The sequence below is a fragment of the Falco biarmicus genome, chromosome 4 (genome assembly GCF_023638135.1).
Source record: "Falco biarmicus isolate bFalBia1 chromosome 4, bFalBia1.pri, whole genome shotgun sequence".
NCBI lineage: Eukaryota > Metazoa > Chordata > Aves > Falconiformes > Falconidae > Falco > Falco biarmicus.
In genome coordinates this window covers 13,154,566-13,177,457 of record NC_079291.1, presented here as the reverse complement: position 1 = coordinate 13,177,457, position 22,892 = coordinate 13,154,566, and the positions used below count along the sequence as shown (strand labels likewise).

The 22,892-nt window shown below is 40.9% G+C and overlaps 1 protein-coding gene across 1 annotated transcript in view; it reads right to left on the bottom strand.

The window, feature by feature from the left end:
• Positions 1-12,689: 12,689 nt before the first annotated feature.
• Positions 12,690-22,892, bottom strand: part of NEK11 (NIMA related kinase 11) — an 80,042-nt gene continuing 69,839 nt past the window's right edge. Inside the window, 1 exon segment of the mRNA XM_056338663.1 lies at positions 12,690-13,671. Within this exon segment, the coding sequence (XP_056194638.1) occupies positions 13,467-13,671 (205 nt within the window). The 3' untranslated portion in view covers positions 12,690-13,466.

Sequence of the window (22,892 nt, the reverse complement as noted above, 5' to 3'; positions counted from 1 at the left end):
CCATTCCCCCTGTGGCCTGGCAGCTTGCACTTTCCTCCCCTCCCCAGATCAGAATTAGAAAAAAATAAAGTTCCCTTTGCTCCCCATTTTGAGAGCTGCTGCACTTGGGTTATCACCGTGCTAAACCCACAGACTGCAAAATGGCACTGAGAATGCTCTGTCAGCTCAGTTGCCCCCAAGCCAGACCGTGGCAGTGGCTAACTTCCAGTAGCCTGAGACAACCAGTGTACAGGGTCTTGACATGTAATTTCAAGTGGTGAACACAATTTATCACCAAGGAATGAGCGGAGTGGACACCAAACAGAGCTACCCACAGGTCAGTAAGCAAAGACACACTCAGTGTGAGTCTTTCTGAGCCAAACTGTGCTTGTGATTAGCTACCACATACACCGACATACAGTGATTGAAGAACTTATTTTTTGTATCTCTTGGCCTATCATACCCATAAAATACATCAGACTCCAACCTCATCTTCCAGAGCTCCTGGGTTTAGCTCAACTCCTTCATTACCACCTCATGTTCTTGCCTTCTCTCTATTGATGAGAGCAGTCACATTTATCCCATTCTCCAGCCAGCACCTTTGACTTTCTCTATTGCAAGCATCCCTTTCCTGACTCCCCTCAGCTTCATCCTTGTTCACTTAATGCTGTCATGTGACAATAAGTCAGTGCTTCTCTGGAAGAAGAGTAGTGCATGTGGACTTGCCTGTGCTGATAGATCTTACTGGTTTGCTCTCTTGCCACCTCAATTCTCATTCCTTTGTTCTGGCCACCTGTCATGACTTGTTTTTTCACCTCTACACCCTTTGGAGATAGCTCTGCTGCTGAACAGGTATATTGCTGGCAATCCAGCCACCGAGTAAAACCATAACACAAACCTTATTTAATAAGAAAAACATCTCAGGGTGCACTGTTGATCCATGACACCTTTTGCCTAATTTCCCTTAATGAAGGAGCTGATATTTCATTGAAAACCATTTGCTGAAGAACATGAGCTTCACCCTCACACTGATAAATCTTAAAACAAAGAAGTAATTCAAACAGCCTACAGTCAGCCTACTGCAACATCAAGGGCTTTATTCCAAATTGAGTTCAAATTCCTCCTGCTGCCAAAGCAACAAAAAGCACTCTGTTTATTAACATGAAAAGAATTGTTCCTACTTCAGTATATCTTATTAACCCAGGAAGGGAATTCAAGCACCCTGCTATATTACATTTGATAGCTGGTATTAAACTCATCAGACCCAGCTCTAAACTCAAGACACATTTAACAATATTCAGGCATTAAAAAAGTGCTGACATTATGAAATACCTGATTTATATTTGATCCTCTAGGGAGGATGAGGAAGATCACTTTCTCTGCTGTGTTCCCCAGTGCTCTGCTTTGGCTGAAATCAGATGTCTTAAGGGATGGGCCCTAACGAGGACAATTATTTGAAACATGAGGTCAGCCACACCAGGCCTATCTGAATTTACAAAGCTGGCATGTTTTATGGTGTTATTAGTACTCAAAAGACTTAATTGCCATTTTGTTTGAAAGAGAACTTAAAACATTGGCAGATAGCCATGGGGATAGTAAGGCTCTCCTCAGAAATGTGTCTCTTTTTTAGGGCTTCCTACCTTCTGAGGGGACTTATTTGTCCTCATTTACCAGGCTGGGTTTGAGGTCTATATCTTCAAGGCATTCTGCCTCTTCTCCTTTTTATCCTCCGCTCATCTGGAGTTTCTGCATCTCTCTTCATACATCCCATTCCCAGAAACAGTTTCCTCATACATCTTCTACATTGTTCTTGGAAACGTAACCAACTACTGAGTCCAGGGGGGGCTGACTGGCCCAAGTGGAATGAAATATTCCTTCTCACCTGACCCACAGCAGACAGAACGGTGGCATGACCAGCAGCAGTGGCCAGAAAGTCATCACTGTGCCTAGATAGCCAGCAACTCATGCAATGCAGGGAAAGAAAAGTGGAAAGTCACAAATCCAAGAGCGAGAGCTCTTTTAGAGAATAAATGCCTAAAGCTCACCTCACCAGCAAATGAGTTTTTGTCTTGCTTCCACAATGAGTGTCGACACTAGTGGGTTTTAATGATGTTTAAAGGCTAAATTAGGGGGCGATGGCACACAGCATTTGAGCACACAGTGTACTGCTTTCAGGGCTCCATACCTGCAGGCTAATCAATGCACGTCCAGCTCCCACTGGAAGCACACATCTACCCAGCAGGTACTGCTGTACCCGTTCCTGAAACAGAAGCCAAGATACAAGCAAATCCACTGTCGACATACAGAGCATAATTGGAAACTCTCAGCTTAGCTGCTCGCTCATTAATCAAAACAGATTCATAATGTACCTGGCTCCTTCTGCCTGCTCCTAGTCTATAATTAGCAACTTGTGCGTAGGTAGCAGCACCGGTAAATTGCTTCCAGTCTTCGGTGACAGTAACTTGTACCTGTGAGAAGGATATGACAAAGACACGAGCAATAGGCATGAATGGCTTGAATAGGCATGAATAATGCAGAAAGCCATTAGCACTAAACAGCAACAATAACTCTTCACATCTCAGTACTAGCTCTGCTTTCATTTGCATGAGTCTCCATTGGCTTATCAGAATTACAGACAGATGTTAGCAGCTGGGAAAGGCAGGCACCACACAGCAGTCAAGCAGGCTCCTTTTACAGAAGTAGAACCAGCACTGAGATTTTACTCTGTGGCTCCTTGGAAAAAAACCTGAAAGCTGCTGTGCTGGTCCCAGACCTGTTCTGCCTGGCTCTCAGGAAGCGATTCACCCCATCCATCCTCACCATCTGAACTGGGTGCTCAAGTCTCCTTTTTTTGCGATCCAACAAAATCACACCACCTGTGCCCTTGGGAGCCCATTTCCCTTGATCATCTCCTTTCATTGACACGGCAACAAGACCTCCAGGCAGAGACAGGATCATGTTCTGCCTTAGGGATGCTGCTGGTAGTAGCAGTGCCCATGCGCGGTCCCACATTCATATCACCATAGCACCTGCACTTCTCACAAGTAGAGATGGAACCAAGGCTCTTCTTTTAGCCTAAGATTCTGTTATTACTCATCCCTACCAGGTTCTACCACCACAGACCTGAGACATGGTCCACACAAGGACATTTGTGGCTCTTCTAGATAGTAACTGCATAGGGAATAATTTATCCCTGGTCTCAGGCAGCTTTAAATGAGTTGGTGCGCTACCATGGAGAAATGGAAATGTTCATAGGTGTGAGAATGCCACTCATTATAATTCATGGGAATTGTCATTAAATCAACACATCCTCAGGTTCCGCAAACCCCTGAATCTGTTGCTGAAAAAAAAGTCAAATCTGTCTAGTCTTTTTGATTGCAAATGAATATATTGAATATGTGCCTCATTCTCTTTGAGAAATCAAAGCCTGTTTGATTGAAGCTCATTTTCACACAATCAGCTGATGCAGCTCACACTTTAGACATTTTCAAACTCTTTTTACTTTTCTAGAAAAAAAGACATAAATCCTGGAGAAAAGTGACTTTCTCCAAAGTCATCTGTCCAGGCTTTTAGTCTTTTACAGTTTTTGCTGCCAAACTTTGATTTAATAAGATGAAAAATTGTGTATTTTCTTAGATAACAATAACAGGATGACCTTCTTCCTGTCTGTTCTGACTATAAACAAAGTAATATAAAAGCTGTTTTCATGGCAAAGAATTAGATTCAGGTACTGATAATACTAAAATACTGTAGGTTTATTTTGTAAGAATAATGCCTAAATCATGCTTCCCATTTTTCTTATAATCTTGCAGGTATTTCATTACATGGCAATAATTCTGAAAAAACTGTCCCTTCTTTTGGTAGCTGAAAACCTGGTCCTTTTTCTGAATTCTCTCTCTGATGTTTTGCTTTGTAGAGTCTCTAGCTGGAATGGTATTTCTGTCTTGCTGTGAAGTATTGCTTGGTGCTCGCCTTTCATCCCTAGGAAGAATTCGTGTTTGTAATTATTTCAAAAGTTCAAAACTAATTTAAAATGTAGGGAACACTTGGAAAGTGTAAAGGAAAAGTTCAGCTCTTCAAAAGGAAAAGGACAGCAAGAGGAAGAGATGTGACAGAAATATAGTTCTGGTGTCTTTTAAGAGGTAGCCATTAATAAATAGATAGAAAGCATAACAATTGATCCAAAGTTTCTGAAAAATTATGCCACTAACTTTACACCTGTCAGAAGCTTGGAAGGATAATTTCCTGAAATGTTACCAGGACGTGGACACCCAGTACAACAAACTCCTAAGAAAATTTCATAAGAAAGCTTCTTAGAGTCAAACAAATACAGACAGACAGAGAGAAAGAAAGAAAGGGGTGGGGTGGGGTGTGATTTTGTTTTCTTTATGAAAACATTGGAGCCCAAAATGTTTCATTAAGAATTACCAGAAAATCCAGCAGAGAAGAAGCCAAAAGAGAAGTTGCATCAGAGACACCTGTCAGATTAGTGCCTGGTGACAAAATGCGGGACATGGAAGGAGAGAAACAAACAGGTACAATCAGAGGTGTCAGCACCTGGCCAGAGTTTTCTGTTGGTTCAGGTTAAAATACCCCATAAATGTGCATCCTTCAGAGTTGAAAAGAGTAAAATTAAGGGAGAGCCTGTGGGCTGTTGTCGTCATCATCCCAAACCCACATTTTCTGTCATCTTATGGGGATTTGTTGTGATTTACGGACAAATGCTGCTTTAGATCATTTTCTAGCATTAAGAAGGAAGTAATTACAGATGCATCTGCTCCACCAATGCTGCTCGCTGGTGAGTTCCCACTGTCAAATCAAATGCTACAGCTTGTTAGAGTAGCAGGGGAGAAAAACTACCTGTGATGCATGGCCCTGCAGCCCAGCCAGGTGACAGCCAAACGGAGATAACCCAGCTAAGAAGGGTGTCCTGCTCTCCAGGCCTCGGCTGCATTTTACATTTAGTCAGATTATGAACACACAAAATAAAGGAAAAAGGGGATGTCAATCTGTTTATAGAACTCTGTTTATTTAAATGTCAATTAAATTAAATAAATCTTTTGATTGTATAAATCTCTATTCATTTAGTTCAACTGATTGGACCACCAGGCTGCAGTACTGTCAAGATCTCCAGTGGATGGAGGTCTTCTCAGACCTCTGAATGCCTGTTGCTTCAAAGCTGGGGCTTCAAGCTCTGAAGACCTACATCTTTTACAAGCAAAAAGTGCCTGTGCTGTGTTTTGTTCAGTACTACAGACTGGTGTTCCCTGGTCTCCTGGCGATTGGCAGCAGCAGGGCTGGCATTCAAAGCTAAGCACATGTTTAAATGCTTGATGGACTTAGGGCTCATTTTGTCTTCTTTCATTTGGGCCTTTCTGCTCTGTGTACTTCTCACGTAATGCAGGTTCATTCGATATGGTGAAAAATAATGTAAGCAGACATCAGAAAGGGCACAATGCTAAAAAGCAACCTCTGAAAAGACCATCTGCACTGACCTGATGATGTGGATTGGATTTTCCATACACTGGCAACTACTCGGTATTTCATTCAGTATAACTTTAATTACCTCACTGACACACAATAATCTATTTTTCTGCCAGATCATGCTGAAGAAAACTTCAGTTTTTAACAAAAGTAAAAATGTACTTTTGATCCAAAGGGGTGGCAGGCGCACAACAGTATTGCTTTCTCTTGTTACATTATTTTCATGGTCTTTTCCACAAATGCTTGGGTGTCTCTTAGGTATTGCTTTTTATTCATCTACCCTCATTACATGTAGTGTTTGCTCCTTTTTCATTTTATAGCACAAAGCCAGAAAGAAAGCAATTAAAATTCAATAATGGTGCAGTACTTAGACACTCATTAAGTAGTCATTAGGTAGTCTGGAGACTCGTCTTCACTCATTTCCTTGCTCTCTGTGAATCTCCTCAATGCAGTATTAGCTCAAAACAGTGAGTGTGATGTGAATGTGAATCTGGAAGGGCTGGTGAGCCTCCTGGCCCAGGCACAAGTGCTTCACTGCCTCCCAGACACCCACCACCTGGGATGCAGCAAATCCCTGAGGCTCCTCCAACAGCACTGGGGAGATGCCCAGACCTGAGGCTGCTCTGGCTGCCACCATCCATGCCATGCTCCTTGGCTGGGACTGACGCATCAGTGATTCCCGTCCTCCTCAGCTGACATAAGGACCACCTCAACGCCCTCACTTACTCTGGCTTGAATAGCACCCCCTCCCAGAAACACAGCCCTTAGTTGTGAAGACAGATTGTAGAAGGATGTGCTTCTCGGCATGAGTAGTTGTCAGAACTCAGGCCTCTAGGGAGTCAGGAGCGTTTACTGTCAGCATCAGGAGCCAAGCTCCTGCCAACAGAGTGTTCAAAACAAGCAAGCTTCATTTTGAGGTGGGAAAAAAACCACTGGCAGACACAGGATGGCAAGAGAATGACACTGATTGTCAGATGCATACAGGCATCAATAAAGTAATGCTCACACTCAAAAATTGTCTTACAAAACAAAGAGAAGCAGCTTGCCTCGATTATAAGGATTGCCTCTGGACAATAAACAGCAGCATCTGTTCTCTGAATTCTGAGCATCTTGAGTTTGCTTTGCTTTCTGCCCTTGAGGAGATGGGGAGAAGAGAGGACAAGACAATGCAACTGAGACAGTTCAAGCTGGGAAGGCTCCACAGTGGTTCTAAGGAGCATTTCACCAGAGCTCACTGAGAGCAGAGGGAGCAAACTCCAATACTTTAAGACTACTCGCGCACTGCTGACCCTTTATAGATGCAGTTCAATATAGTGGCCTCTGCCAGAAAAAGGAGGCTTCAATAGGGAAAAAAAAATCATATTAGAGATGCTGAGGGCAAATTATACAGTCCAAGCAAATATCCACATGACATGGTACAATAAGGTGGGCCTTGAGGGGTCAGCAGATAGCAGTGGAGGGAGCAGAGCAATTCACAGGTTCCCAGCTTGTTTGTAGCCCTCAGAAACCTCTGGGGCATAAAGTTCTGGCACAGAATCACCTTATCAATAGTGCATCACCTGCACACTCGCTTGTACAGCCATGGAGTCACATTTCATGAAATAATGAGTTTCCATATTAAAACTCATTTTACCTCTCACTAAGCACTGCATTGCTCTTTAATACCTTGCTCTCCCCCGGTACCTGCAAGCCACCCTGACTGCCTGGCATGGTGTCAGGTGAGGAGCAAGAGGAGTGCTGCACTTTGCAGGCTGCCTGTCGCATTTTGCTACACATGCTCAGGCTACTCTGAGCCGTCTTATACGCATCTTCCAGTTTGGTACTTCAGCTGTGAGGTCTCTGAAGTTGGGATCGCCTTGGGACTGTTTTGTACAGTGCCTGGTGCTGGTGCTTATCAGGACTTTTGGGGTTTTTCCCCTTAAGGTGTATTTAGCTGTGCATTTAGCTGCTTGTAAGATTTTTTCTGAGTAGTTGGCAGATGTTTTGTTTATTAAGAGAGAAAAAGTATTCCTGAAGATTTGGTGATGTGCTGTGCGTAAGGATATATACATACCTATATGTGTATATATGTCTGTGTGCGCATGTGTAGATGTACAGGCATTTGACAGATAGACAAATCATGACAGATTCACAATTAATTTCTCTATATAGATACAAATATGGAGATATAACATTCTCAGATTCCCCAAGACAGACTGCAGATTCTAAATGGAAAAATGAATCAATACACAGGACAGTTAATTAGTAGAAAGGTGTAACCTTCTCCCCTTCCATTTGCCATTTTTCTTTGGAAGTATTATTTCTTGTTTGCACACCACTGCCTTTGTACTTTGATAACAGCTACCCAGGTATTAATGAAAATGACAATAAAAAAGAGCCCATTTTATCTGTGGGATGATAGTCACAATGTGTGCATTGCTGGCATGTTGCAAAACACTGGGAATCCCTGGCCAGGTCTCATCAAGTGGAATGGATAAATATATACTAAATAATTAAAAGATGCACTTCTAAACCAGCTGACTAAAAGTTTGTTTTCCTCAACAGACTGATTTTTCTGCTGGGAAGTTTATTCTCATGACCTGGTTTCTGTTTCCTGACCTGATGGGGTAGTGACCAGCTACACAGTGTGGGAATACCGAAAATCAGGTGGCTGCAGCAAACCATGTGTGAAACAACTCAAGACTGAAACCTGTCTGCAGAGCTAACATGGCAAATTATCTGTCAATACTAATTATATGATGGACATATTACAATCCAGATAAAAGAAAATTGGACCCATAGTTGTATGGATATCTTCTTTGCATGTCTTCTCTTGCTCTGAACACTGCACTTGAGGTCAAGGTTTCCTGCTAGGATTTCCCTCCTGGTCTCATTCCAGTTATTTCAGTGCCTGCAGAAAACCATCCACTCTCCCTTCCTTCCCCCAATGATGAAAAAGTGACAAAAATAAGTAGGACTGGGTGGGGAATTATGTATATGAGGAGAAGGTGCAAGAGGGAGGAACCCATGACCATTTTCTTTCTATTCTGTCCCTTCCCCACCCCCTGTTCCAACAAGTCTGTACATAAATACATTTGCCTTTGCTGTTCCCAGCTCTTCTCATGTACACAGGCCCAGGACATCTGGGTAGTTCTCATCAAGGCAGTCATATTCCTGAGCAGTAATAATCATCAGCCAGATCAGCAGTTGGTGACTGTATTTTCATGAGACTTCTACTTAGTACTGATAATCACATGCAGAAAACTTTCTGTGGGACCTCTCCTGAAAAACACCGTTTTCAGAGGAGACAGACTAAAGGGTTTTCAGGTTATGATGTGTTGTGAACACATATTACAGATATAAAATTAAGTATGCCTACATGCCTATTGTTCCTTGTCTCTAAGTGACTTTCCTCTTTGAGCTTTTCTTCTCTTGCCCAGTAAATTCCTTCAGGTAACACCAGTTGCACTTATAGTGCACTGAAAGGCAAGTCTGTAAGCCTGCTTTGCTGCCTCCTATCTTTTTTTCACCTGTGTATCTGCTCGATGCTCCATCACCCCAGTTACATGTGGAGCTGGAGAGCCAGCAGTGGTCAGGGGTGAGCTCTGGCTGTGCCAGCTGCAGGTTTGTGGTTTGGCCCTGAGGGCATCTCGGAGCTGGTCCTCACAAGGCAGCACCCACAGAGCCAGGTCCTGCAGAAGGATGATCCTTTCCTGCAGGCAGGATTTTCAGACACTGGAAACCTCTAATTCATTTTATAGACAGGAAACTCTGATGCCTTCTAGGGATTATCTGGCAGGCCAATCACCTCTAAGAAAGGATTAACTTTTTCTTTGCTGTGACAAATATAATTGGTCTGCCTGCTAATCCAGCTGTGGACAAGATGTTGACAGTTCTACTCCTTATCAAAAAATTCAAATGTTCTTTTTCCCTTTATAGTTCAAGCACCTTTTCACCAGGTTCAAGGCACTAAAGCATTAAATAATTACTCACCTCACTTCCTTTGTTTGCAGTTATCTCTGCATCAATACAGCCCGTAGCATTTTTAAGAGAGTCAATAAAAAAGCAGCAAGGTTGCCCAATGCTTGTGAAGCTTTTGGTACAAATCCGTAGGTCAAATGAGACCTTTTATGAAGCCCAATCTGCAGGAATCTAACATCTTTACATTTATTTCCTCACATTCACTTCCAGCAGCTCTGTTGCTTTTTTATTACTGAAGATACATGATAGTAACAACCCTCCTTCTTTCTTTTAGTTTTCTACTAATGACCACAAGCAATGGGATTTTGCTGGAAATGAACTTGCTTGTAATTCCTTTGTTTTCACATATGAAATGCATTTCATATATAAAAGACAGGGACTAAGTCTTTTCTTCATCTTAAGCCCTTTTCCTGCAGCAAGCAGAATAAACCTGAAAACTAAAATCTATCCTATGCAAGATCTGATCTTCTATGAAGAGATTTATTTTTTCTAAAAAAAAAAATTCTGGCAAGTCACTGCATTTTGTAATAGACCTTGTAATGAATTTGATCTGTTTCTCTCCTTCCATCAAGGCTTTATTAGGTTAGAAAAGAACTCTGCCCTTCTCTCCTTGTAGATTAACCTGTTCATGGAACAATAAGGCCTGTTAAAAGCCTGACTGGGCTTGACTATTGCTTGGACTTCATGATCACTGACCATTCCTGCTTTCTTGAGACTTTTGGCATTTCTAGGGACCTCTAAGGATTCATTACCATACTTTTTTTTGTCAGTTCAAAATTTACTATTCTCTTTTTATACTGCACTTGCCTACAGAAAAATAACTGATCTGGTAACCATATAGAGATTATCAGCATGACATTTCAATAAATGCTGTTACCTTTAATACTCATACCATTGTACCAAATGCAGCTTCCCCAGGTTCCACAAAGACAGCCTACCCATATTATGGCACCAGCCTCTCTACCCCAGGGTGTGTAGAGACAATTTTTGATTCATGTGTCTATATATATTTTTATAAAATATACACAATTTTTGATTCATGTGTCTACATATTTTTTTAAAAAATCTTCATTGATCTATTTAGTCTGAAATATTCAGAATCAGTGGATTTTTAGCCAGTGGCGACCTCAAGAGAGAATCTGATAGGAGACATGTGTGTTTGTGCAAGGTTTATGATAACAGTATCACATGAATCATGAACAGTGTAGACTATACATTATCAAGATAATATCAGTATGATGGGTATACTTAGTTGTTATGTTGTAAAACAGATAGATATGGCAATTGTCTGGAAAAAGACCTTGCAACTTTTTTTTCTATATACGCACATGCCCATCTCTGCAAGCTTGGTGATAGCACACAAAATCCCCACTGCATTAGTGCAGCTGCATTAGTGTAGAATAAGGCCTTTAAACATCACTAAAACCAAACCAAAAGTCAGCTGTGGAACTCCTGATGCATATCCTCCCTGGGGTACAGAAGGCAGGACAGAAACAAATTAATTGGGTTTTATCAAGTTCTGGTGGAGAAAGACCTAATTGTCTCTAAAATAAGAGCCAGTCCTGGTCCGGATGATGCAGTTTCAAACCCAGCAATTTGCTGAGGATTTTGAAAGGGATGAGATCTGAAAAAGGTAGGGCTTTATTGGAAAATCAGAGTAGAAACAAAGGCATATAATGCAACCTAACACCTTTCTGAAATGACTGTCAAAAGAAACAGTCATGTAAGAATTTCTGTCAAATCCACGGTATTTATTTATGTGCTTTTACTACAGTACAAAGACAAAAAGGTTCCTGCTGAGTTTAATATGTATACCACATCACCTAACTGTGGTATGATTGATGGCAAAACCAAACCAAAGCGTTTAAAGCATATAACCAGTAAAGCAGTAGCCTCCAGATCCTCACATGACTTGAAGGTCATATCCTGCAGAAAGAAGAAAGCAACTGAAGTAACTGTAAAAAGCACTGTGATGTCTTTTTTGCATGCAACAACCAGAAGTACTTCTCATCAGAGAGCAACTGTTTCCCTGAGGGGCAACTTGCATGGCTAAACCATGTTTTCCAGGCTTTAAGGGTTGCCCTTTAATGATCTTCCTAGTGCTTGACTGCCTTCAAGAGCCTGACCCATTCCTACGCAACTCTTTCTTGCATGCTGCACAAATAAAGTCTGATGAGGTGTTTGTCATTAATAAAATGGAACTGGCTGCTTACAGAGGCTGTTTTTGAAGTTTCTGTGGTAAATCACTTTGAATCACAGCCAGAGGTAAGAGCAGTAGTCAAGATTATCTTTCTCTGACATTATTCTCACCAAGTGTCAGTTACTGTTTGCTTTGTGAACTTTTTAGTCCCTGCAACATCCAACCCCTCCTCCTGTATCTTGGACTTCGGCACGTCTGTGTTTAAATGGTCTTAAACGGAGTCATGTGCAAAAAATATGGAGGCAGGTATAGACACAACACTGAGAAGGATGGGCAGTGTAAGTACAAGAAGTAGTAACAGGAAAGAGAATGAACCTTACTGAAAATCTGGGCTTCAAACTGTCTCTCCACCTAAGGGATCTGAAGCACCACATAGAAGAAAAAAACCCTTATGTTTCCCTGCCTCAGTGAACATCACAGCAGATTTTAGCCTCTGGTTTGTAACACCATGTATTCCAAATAAAAGCTGAAATCAAACATGCCAGGATCTTCTATTACTTTGAGCTGGAAATACAATGCCACATCTTCTGTAGCTGTGCATGTCCTTTGCTTCCTCAGTCTGTGTTGCTGCTGAGACAGATTAAGATGACCCTACTTACCTTTCCCTTTGAGCATCTTAAAGCATGTCACAAAGATGGATCAGTAGCATTGCTTAAATTACTATCAATACCAGCATCCTTAGCTGTAAATAACTCATCTCAGGCCAAATAACAATGTTTTTTGATATTCATATTATTAATTTCTTTTAATGTATTTAATTCAGCCCGAGTACTTTAAGAGTTGTGGCATAAAAGCAGGAATTATAAGGATTATGATAATGGTTTGATGCCTAAAATTAATTTGGTCCACAGTTCATCTGAGATTCCCTTATGGATTGTACCACTTTGTTACCTTTTAGTGTTTTACACAGATGGATGAAGGAGCTCAGCATGCAGAATAAAGAAGAGGTGAAAGGAAAACATCAGGTATGTAATCAGAGCATGATATACAGCTGACATCAGCAAAAGTGTGATGCATATGAAGAAAGGATCATAAACACTAAGAAAAAACATTAATGGTAACTATGTGCAAGCAAAAACCCTCACGTTTATTGTTCCATCTGTGTACAATGAATTTGATCCAAAACTCTTAGAAGTCGCAGTAAGGATTTCTATCTAACATAGTTGGCTATAGCTCAGGCCTCACATCTGTCTCTACACATGCACATGCATTCGGTATATGGCCTGACATCCTTCTGCCTCTATGCATATATATACCTATCTCTGCGTAGCTGAGCATGAATATAAATACACATGTATGCATGTATTTCACAGTTCCTTTGAAAGTCACACAGATTAAATGCAGTCCTTTTGAACAATGAATAATAACAAGACAATTAGTGGCCATGTATGTTCAAGGGTAAATCTGCTGAAGTACAAAAAATACGGGCTCAAATGTCATGAGGACCAGTTAAGTGCCAGATAATCGACAGCAGCTGGAGTCTAACCCCATTTCCATCAGATGCAGCTTTGCCAGGATGTCTGAGGGCAGGATTGACACCTGGCCCAGGCCCAGAACACCTTTCTTTATGCCTTAAGTGGTGAAAAAAGGGGACTCTGGTAACAGTGAATCCTCCTCTCGAATGTCACAAACATTTGTTCTTCCTCCTGCCCCTGTAATCTGTACCATATTTACCCAGTTCGCACTGCCGTCTGGATTCTCAAATAGAGTTCACCCACATGCTTGTGTACTACGTTACCTTCAGCAGTTTCCTCTAAACACCTCCCACGCTTGCTGGCCTGAGGAAGGCAGCTCAGCATCTTCACACCTCCTTGCCTTTCCAGCGCTGTTACTGACACACCTTTTACACCTGAAGACATGATTCTGAAGCCTGTAGCTGCTCTTCAAAGTAGAGAAGCTGATCCACTTCAAAGCAATCGCTTGCTCTAGAAACCAGTTTCTCCAGACGTCTCCTGATCTCCACCTCACTGGCGTTCTGCTGTCTCGCTTGCTTGAGATAGCTGTACATGGTCTCAAAAAGTTCCACTCCCAGCTTCTCAATGGCAAATCTGGGGATAAATATTACATAAAGATCAAGTAAAAGTTAATTCACATTTGATATTAATACAAGCAATAGTTCATACTAATTTTTTCTAAATGTTGTAGCTACCTTCGATTAACATGATATAATGATGCACTTCATTTGTGTCCTGCTTTTAGCTGGGATAGAGTTAATTTTCTTCTTAGTAGTTAGTGCAGTGCTGTGTTTTGGCTATGATGTGAGAACAATGTTGATAGCACACTGATGGCTTTATTTGTTGCTGGGTGATATTTATACTAAATCAAGGACTTTTTGGTTTCTTGGGCCCTGCCAGCCAGAGGGCTGGAGGGGCACAAGAAATTGGGAGGGGACACAGCCAGGACAGGTGACCCAAGCTAGCCAAAGGGGTATTCCATACCATATGATGTCATGCTGAGCATATAAACTGGGGGAAGAAGGAAGGGGAGGGACGTGACATTTGGCATTATGGTGTTTGTCTTCCCGAGTAATGGAGCCCTGCTGTCCTGGGGATGGCCGAACACCTGCCTGCCCATGGGAAGTGGTGAATGAATACTTTGCTTTGCTTTGCTTGCATGCACAGCTTTTGCTTTACCTATTAAATTGTTCTTATCTCAACCCTTGAGTTTTACATTCCTTTCCGATCCTCCTTCCCATCCCTCTGGGGGGGGGGGGGGGGAGCGAGCAAGTGGCTGCGTGGTGCTTGGTTGCCAGCTGGGGTTAAACCACAACAATTTGTCTGACAGTACAAGGAACTAAAGTCTCCTGGGGAATTTCTCTGTGATTGATTGTTATACAAAAAGCCCAGGAGTAAAAACCTGGCCATAGTAATGTCATGGGAAGCATGGCCATCATCACTGTTAACAAACCAAGATTCCTTTTCATGCTGAATCTGACGTACTGTTTTATCTACAGGAAACCTGGTATACACACATGTATTATTGCCTCTGCATTTCATCCAAGCCAAAATGAGCAACCCCAGTAGCCATACACCAGTGGCATTTTATATGAACAAACACATTGCAGGATTCATTGCTTTATTTTAGCTTCTATCATATAACAAGGAAACCATTGTACAAGCTCAGCATAAGCCAACTGACATCTTTTTCTTTTCCTGCAGCACTCTCCTTTTATCTGAAGACAGACCTGTAACTCAGTGACAAAGAATACACTCACAGGATCTTAATGCTATAATTTATAAAGAAAAGCCATCTGCAAACTACAAGACAATGAACAGCACTTCTTTTTCTAAAGGCAAACACCTTTAAATTCATGTATCACAAGCCACAGGTAACATAAAATTTTCCATTCAGTGATGGGTTCATAATATTTTGATTAATATATTGGATTAATTTTCCTTCAGCATATCACAAACTATCTACCTGCTTTGCACACATCTGCCACAGGATTTGTGTTGTTTTCTTTCACTAAACTTTTATATGTTAGAGCAGTTGAGATTTGATTGTCTGTTAGTTCAAACTTGCACATTGTAGGGGTGATGATGCTCTTCACTTAGAAAGTAAGCTGGACTATTTGGGATCACCTTGCACGAACATCTTTAATTTGCATTTTAAAATGTCTTCTTTTGGTTGGGTAAAGTTGTGGTAAGCAGCCTTTCCTTCCACTAGCATTTTGTTAGGATTTCAAGGGGTTTTAGATAGGGCAATCACTCCTTTTTCAGGAAATCCATCATGGCATGAAGACCTGTTCAATAAAGCTTCTCAGCATATCTGAACAAGGTTTCTCCAACAAATTTTCCCTCCATACTAAAATAACTAATGCTCTCTTGTATTTCTCAAGCACTATACATATTGTGTCTCTAGCATGTTACAACATTTGATACCTTAAAACTTTGTTTGATGGTAATTCTTTTAGACAAAAAAGGAGGTACAAGGAAGTAAACTGCACAGTGTTCCAAAATTTCAGCCTGGATATCTGTGCTCATGTTCCCTTACCACTGACTCTCTGTCACACACTGCTTTCTACAAATTTAGACTATGGAAAACTGAGAAAATGTAATGGAAAACTGAGAAAAATGGCCCCCAGAGTTGTCCCAGGATGGAACTGCCTCATTTATCACTCCAGCAGTGAGCTGCCTATTATTTAGAAAGGATTAGCATGCTTTTACAGTATTTACTGTCTATACTGTCCCTGATGGGGGCTTTGAGCTGCTCCCTGCTTCTGCACACAGTGTGCTTGCCGGCACAGCCTCAGGCACGAGCAGATCGTGTCTTCAGGGGAACATGCACAAGACTCCCCGAAGGCAGTTTAAATGGTAAAACACGCACACCACCCTCCAGCAACATCCCATACTCCAGCTGTATTTTTTTGCTGATTTTGTACTGATTTTGCTACATATCTAACACCAGGGTAAGGCCAACTGTTCTAACCTGATAGCATAATTCACCTAAAGGGGTGAATTCATGTTTCATCTGTGGGCATCCTGTTATTGCTGAGTAATAACATTGTTATAGTGAGACTGCAGTCAGTAAAATTTCCACGTTATGAAAATTCCTCCATTCTTAGAAAACCGTTGCAAAGAATTTTACTTTATTGTTTCTCAAACTTCATTTGATATGAAAACATATACAGTTTCCTCAGTAATACAGAACCACTTCACTAGCATGTTAGAGACTTCTGAAAAATCCTGTTGCTATATAAATTAGGACCTACTGCTGGTAAAAACGGACAATACAGCCAATATGGTATTTTTACTTGTTATCCTAGATGTCTGCTCTGATCTCAGAAGGAGGAAACACTTCTCCTCACACCCACCTGCTCTCTGCTTTTCTGCAGCTCAGTCATGCCCAGCTGAGATCTCCCCTTTGCCTACACATTACCACTCCCTGCTGGCTCCTGACACAGAGGTGGATCAAGAGCTTGGGGCAGAGAAAGCCAAGACCCAGGATCAGAAGCCACAGGGCCAAGCTGGAAGCTCTGCAGGTCCAGATGCGACTCAGTCCTGCTTCCCGTAACTAGAAACTGCATTTTTTTCTACCAACAGTGCTGTTTAGGGGAAAACTAAAACTGTTGGAAGTTATTATCAGACACTCAAAACCTAGGAATCAGATTACCACAGGAAGCTAAGTAGGGATTTGTTTGGCACATAATGTACATTTCTTCACAAAACTTAATCTGAAATACCACAGTATTTCTCTCCAATGGTTAAAATTCAACACATGAGAAGCTATTTTGAAATCACTGCTACTTCATCAATGCCTTTACTGACTCCTCTCTCCCTCTTAAGACAAGGATGTTTAATTTTTTGGCAATCCTCTCTATTTAAAGATGAAAAATTAAGCAAACGTACCTTGGGAGTATTCCTTCTGCTAATAAATGTGACCTGCAGAGTTGAATCTTTTTGGTTAAGCTTGGCAGAGCATGCAAATAGGCTAATCTGTATAATAGCTGATACAATAGAATCAGGGAAAAATGTTCACAGGTTGAAAATTAAGGGGTAGGTAACAAAAATTACAACTTGCTATTACAAAAGAAGACATCAGGCTCTGTTTGGACTTGAGAGCTGCATTAATGTGAGTCTGCTACCACATCATGCTTTTTCTGTCACAGAGGTAGACGTGTGGGATCTAAGACACTAAATGTCAAATAGATGTTACTGAGTGAATCTATCATCCTGATGGAGGAAAGGAGGAGGTGGTTTCCTGCAAAGCAAGGTTTGCCCTTTACGGCCCCAGTCCTGTGCTAGGGGATATTTGTCTATCCATGCAAAGTCCTACAAAGGCACGATTACGGATTTTGCCATGCCCTTCTGTTTATAGTTACTTCTATTTCACATGAAATATAGGACACCTGCATCACTGTATTGAAATGGTTAAAAGCCTTACCACCAAATGTGCTGTGAGAACAAGTACAGAGCTCACACTTACACTCTCATTTGGCCACGTTTTCTGATTTATTCTCTTTCTGTTGTCTTATAGCTCGCTTACCTACAAACGCACTATTTTCTGCCAGAAATGAGCCATCATTTCTTTCTCAGCCATGAGTACATGAGCAAAGGGGATACCTGACATCTGGGATTTCATTACTGTAACAAACTTTGTGGGCCACAACCCCATCCCACACTGCCCTAAACTGTTTTTTCGCTATGCTGAAATCAAAGAAGTTACATCAGGCTCTACCAACCAATGGTCTCACCCAGGATGACATACACTAATGTGCTTAAATGTCATGTCTCAGGTTGTTCTTTCTCTTGTTTCACTGTTACAGAGGCTTCCATATGTGGAGGGATTCATTGCTGGCATTGGAGCATCCTGTTTCCTAACTTTTCAGCATCTTGTTAAGCAATGAAATTCACAGCTTTCTAGTTGAACCCTATGCTCCCTGTACAATGCAGGCAATCCCAGAAAGGCATTGACCCAAAACATGAGCCCACCACAAGTGAAGAAAGGCATATCCTAAATCTGACACCTCTCTGGCTTTACCGAAGTTGGGAATCACCTCTGCCCCCCCAGAACTCGCTGCACTTCAGCATGAACACATAGAGACCACGGTTAGAGCATTTACCCAGAAAGTTGGAAACCTGGGGGAAGGACAAGATTCAAACACATGCCTCCCAGAGCAGTACCATAATCACCAGATATGGGGGACAAAGGACACCACTTCCATTCTGATTTGTATGAAAGCAGATGTCTTGGGACAGAAGAACATGTGCAATGATGGAGGATAACTCTGGATAGACTGAGGACTATGGACAACACTGCAAGTATGTGCAAGCATTATTTGCATGAAAAACTCCCTGAATAAAATAGTATGAGCAGTCCTTGGAGTCCTTCAGTCCTGGGGACTGAAATCCAGGTTACCACATGTGTGTGAGTGCCCAGAGAGTGTGCTTTCTCATGCAAACTGCAAGAGATTCAACAGCGATCCCTAGTTCCCTCAGTCCTGGCTGCAGAGAGCAGTAGCAATGCTCTAGGCAGAGAAGGCACAGGGCTGGGGACCTCCACAGCCTGGAGGTACGCTGCAACCACCTACCTACTGGCTGGACAGCAGATATTGCCAGTCCCCACACTGTCATCTGTGGAAGCTGTGGTCTGAAAAAAACCCCACATCTTGCTGCAAGCTTTTGTGCAGCACTCAGTCCACACCTGGAGAAAATCAGCTGGGGCAAGCCCCAAAGGCCACAGAGGCAGGTATCTGATTTGTGGCTATTGATGGGATCAGGGCATGAGATAGGGACTTGGTTCTATCAAGGGTAAGGTGCTTCCAAGCATGTGAGAAGCAGTACGAATATCAGCAAAATCATAGGCACTTAGCACTCTGACTCGCTGCCAGTGTTAGAGGGGAGCTAAACAGAAGCCTTGAGAACTGTAATTTTATACTCAGGGTGTCTAAAAAGGTTCCAAGTCATTTAGTGGATCTGGGCAGGCTATCTGGTGATTTGTAGCAGATTTCCTACACATCAGTGCAAAATTACTAAAATTTGACAATGTAATAATGTTGTGCTCTCAACAGGCTGAGGAAGTTGTAAATCTTTCCCTGGGTGAAAAGAATTTTCTATTATCCCATGGGTCTTTATTTTGACTATTCCACTACTAGCTACATACTGACATTTCCTTTCTGGTTTGGAGATCAATTACAATACACCTTCCTTTATGCAACACTGACAAAAGCCACAAAACAAGATTAATGCTTAAGTTTTGCACTCCTCCATGGGTGTTAGCAGCTGGGTTAATATCTCTCAACAGCTTGTCATTGCCTGCCTTGAAGGATAACTACGACACAAATCAGCAGCTAAAGGGGTTTTCAGCTTCTCACTTTCAAATGTCATTCAACATGATAGTAACTATCATTTAAAACCATTCTGCCTTCCCTCATCCACCCCTAAAAGGAAGCAGCACTTTTTGCTCACAAACACTGAGTTTCCACTAGTGCGTCCAGGGAGCTGAGGCATGGTCCATGCTCAGGAGCCAGGAGAGGCTCTGCAGCTGCCCATGCTCTGCACAAGTCACTACTGAGCACACCAGAATAACACCATGGAAGTCCCTCTGGATCAGGCATCAGCAATAACATCTCACCTCTGCTATAACAGGCAACAAACACACAGCTCCTAAGCCAACCACAGAAAATTAAGTTATTTCAAAATACTACTGTTACTCGTGGCTACCTCAAGGCAAACCTTAAAAGAGCAGCTTTCTGGACATGGAATACCTATTCCAGTGGGCATTTATTTATCCTTTTGGATGCAGCCAGGCTGTCTGCATCCTACAGCAACAAGCATATTGTAAAACAGGACACACATCCATTGTGATAAGGGCTCCCAGGGTGTAAAAGGAAGTGTAGGGATCTCTGAAAGATTAATTTCAGCAGATGTCACTAAATTCTGTTCTCCTTAACTCAACAGTATCCCCATGGAGTCCAGCAGTATTACTTACTATTACATCCAACTCTGATTTGTCCCTGAACATGTTATTTCTAAGCATGAATCTATTAACCTTGTACTTCTCTTTAAAACAGAGTACTATCGTGCCACTTTGCAGCTAACCAGTAGTAACCTGAATCTTGGTGAAAAAGTGTTACATTTATCTCCTGAAATTACTTTGCAAAAGAATCAGGGAATTGTCTATCTTTGATCTCATACAAGATATTGTTTTCTAACTGTACCAGAAAATCTTAGGATTATCTGCTACCGCATTTCATGGTTCAGTAAACAAACAGATTTATCTCAGTTACCACACAAAAGGTCCCTTTCCTCTCAGGTTATCTTCCTGTCATTCAGTATGTTGGCATTACTGATTATGAACGATTAAAATGGTGCTGAAACTTGAAAGAAACAGCTCTAGGTTCAAAATTGCATTTGCAGCAAAGTTTGTCTGTTGCTTTCTAAAGACCCTTTGAGATCTGTTAGGAGAAGCACATTATAAGTTCCATGACTTATTTTTTAGGAACTTATTTCTAAAGGTAGGGCAATACCTTTCTAGTTCTGACAGTTGTTTCATCTTGGGAATGTGAAAAGTGTGGCAAAGTCTAAGAAAAGGGCTTAATTAAAAAAAAAAAAAAGGAAATTTAAAGAATTATTATATAAAAGCTAGTAAAAGAAAATCTGAATTGCTAATATTAGCCCCTAACTTCACCTTCAAGTCTCAATGGACTTTGACTTTTGTCATATTACTGCTGAATGAAAATTTCTTCACTTGAAGACACAATGATAATTTTCATAATTCAACCTTAATTACTTCATAATTCCTGAATTATAGCACCTTAATATGATTACAAACAAAACTCTCTAATGTCCTACTTCAAAGACCTGCAAAATCTAAAGCATATTTAGGACATGTTTTCCCATGAGCTAAGCAGGATCTTATTATTAAAAGCTGTAGACACACAGCTGAAAAAATATCAACAATAATATTCTCCATGCATCTCATTTTCTGACATAAATGAATTTGTAAAATAGGAATTGAAGCTGACATGTGCTCTTGGAAGAAGTGTTACTTAGAATTTCGAGCTGCTAGTTGAATGCTAGCTACTACAGATTTAGAATATAGTTTGTCATAAGAGGAAATGGTTTTTCAGTTTTTCCCACAGAAAAAAACCACCAAATCACAACAAAACATGATCATTTAAATCAAACCTACCTATTTCAATTTTAGTCTTCCTATATTAACAAATTTACTGCCAATATAAAAAATGAAAAACAAGTTTACTTATGTGGAGCTGTTCTTCAGCGGGGAAGACAGCTGAAAATGATACCATTTAGTGGCCATGAAGAATTACCTGAAACATGCTTCCCCCGGCAGCAGTTTCTTTATACACATTTTGAGATTTCCTAGCCTTGCTAAAATTATTTTAAACATCATCCTGGTTTTTAACAGTGTCATGGCATACAAAGAATCTTTGAAAAATCATCAGTTTAACTCATTCAGCATCACTGATAAAGATCAAGCAAAAATTCAAGGCACATTTAACATATCTGATGCCATTTGCTTTGATTGTCAATGCATTTGTTTTAGACAGATGTGTCTGAAGAGCAAGAAAATATACAGCTGCTTCTTGAATGTGGGCATGCAAGCATACAGTAGTTATCTCTGAAAAGTCAACAATTATATACAGTTGTCATCCAAGTTTAAGAATAAAACTGCAAACTTTTATTCAGCTGTGCGGTAATTCAGAGGTAATGCTGATCTCCTTTTACATGGCTTGAATTTTTTTTGGGGTCTCTCCTGATTTAGGGTCTCACACCAAAATGACAGTTACAAAACTAACAATTTGCCCATCAGAGAAAGGAAAAAATACAGATTTATGCATTTCAATGAAACAATCACAATATTAGATACTACTACATATATTTTTGCTCAATGCAAGCATTGCCTTTAGCCATATTGTATTAAATGTTACTATTGGCTGGAAAACAACACATTTCTGAGTTATCAATAAGCCAGTCTCATTAAAATGCTGTCAACATGTCAAGTGCATCAATGGAGAGATTAATGTAATCAGCTGGTATGGAGCTGGACAATTCTTGATAGAAACATCACAAGCCCCATAGTAATTTACTAAAAAAACCTTCAGCTAGGCTTGTGTACTGTGCAACAGCAGAGGGAGATGAAGCAGCACTTGAGAGCTGAATTATGCTCAACAACCATACAGTTATCATAAAAGTAATAATACTCTTAAGTAATCCAATCAAAAAGACATTTTAAAAGCTAAAAAAACCCCCAACTACTGTTGAACCTGAGATACCCAGTTATGACGAGTATATATGCACATATACACATACACATAAAAATAGATATTAACATATACACACAAAAAAATGTGTAAAGTTTTTGTACATCAACCATTTTGGCTTAGTTCACATCTATATCCACTCAAAGGGGCCTGAAGGTAGGCAGATTAAGGCCACAACTTCTCTCAGGTCCCTTTACACATCTGTAGCCCTTGAAGAAGTTGATAGCACAAAACAGAACTAAAGTCAATCCACATTTTGGCAGAGCCATACAATCCCATGACTACACTATACTATAGAGAAAGAAAGAAAAGCAATTACCAACTATGGACAGTAGACCTATGACTTTCAGAAAGGCCTAGAAAGGTTTAGGCATTTAGTTTCTTCTGGCTCTTAATCAAAATGAGACAAGCTTCACAGAGCTATTTGGGCATTTAAAGAGGCAGACAGCAGTCTAGTCCTTTTATTTTTTTTCCAAATGTAAACATTTAATACCTGAACACTTTTCAAAATTGGACCCTGGCCATTCCTTTGTCTCATATCTC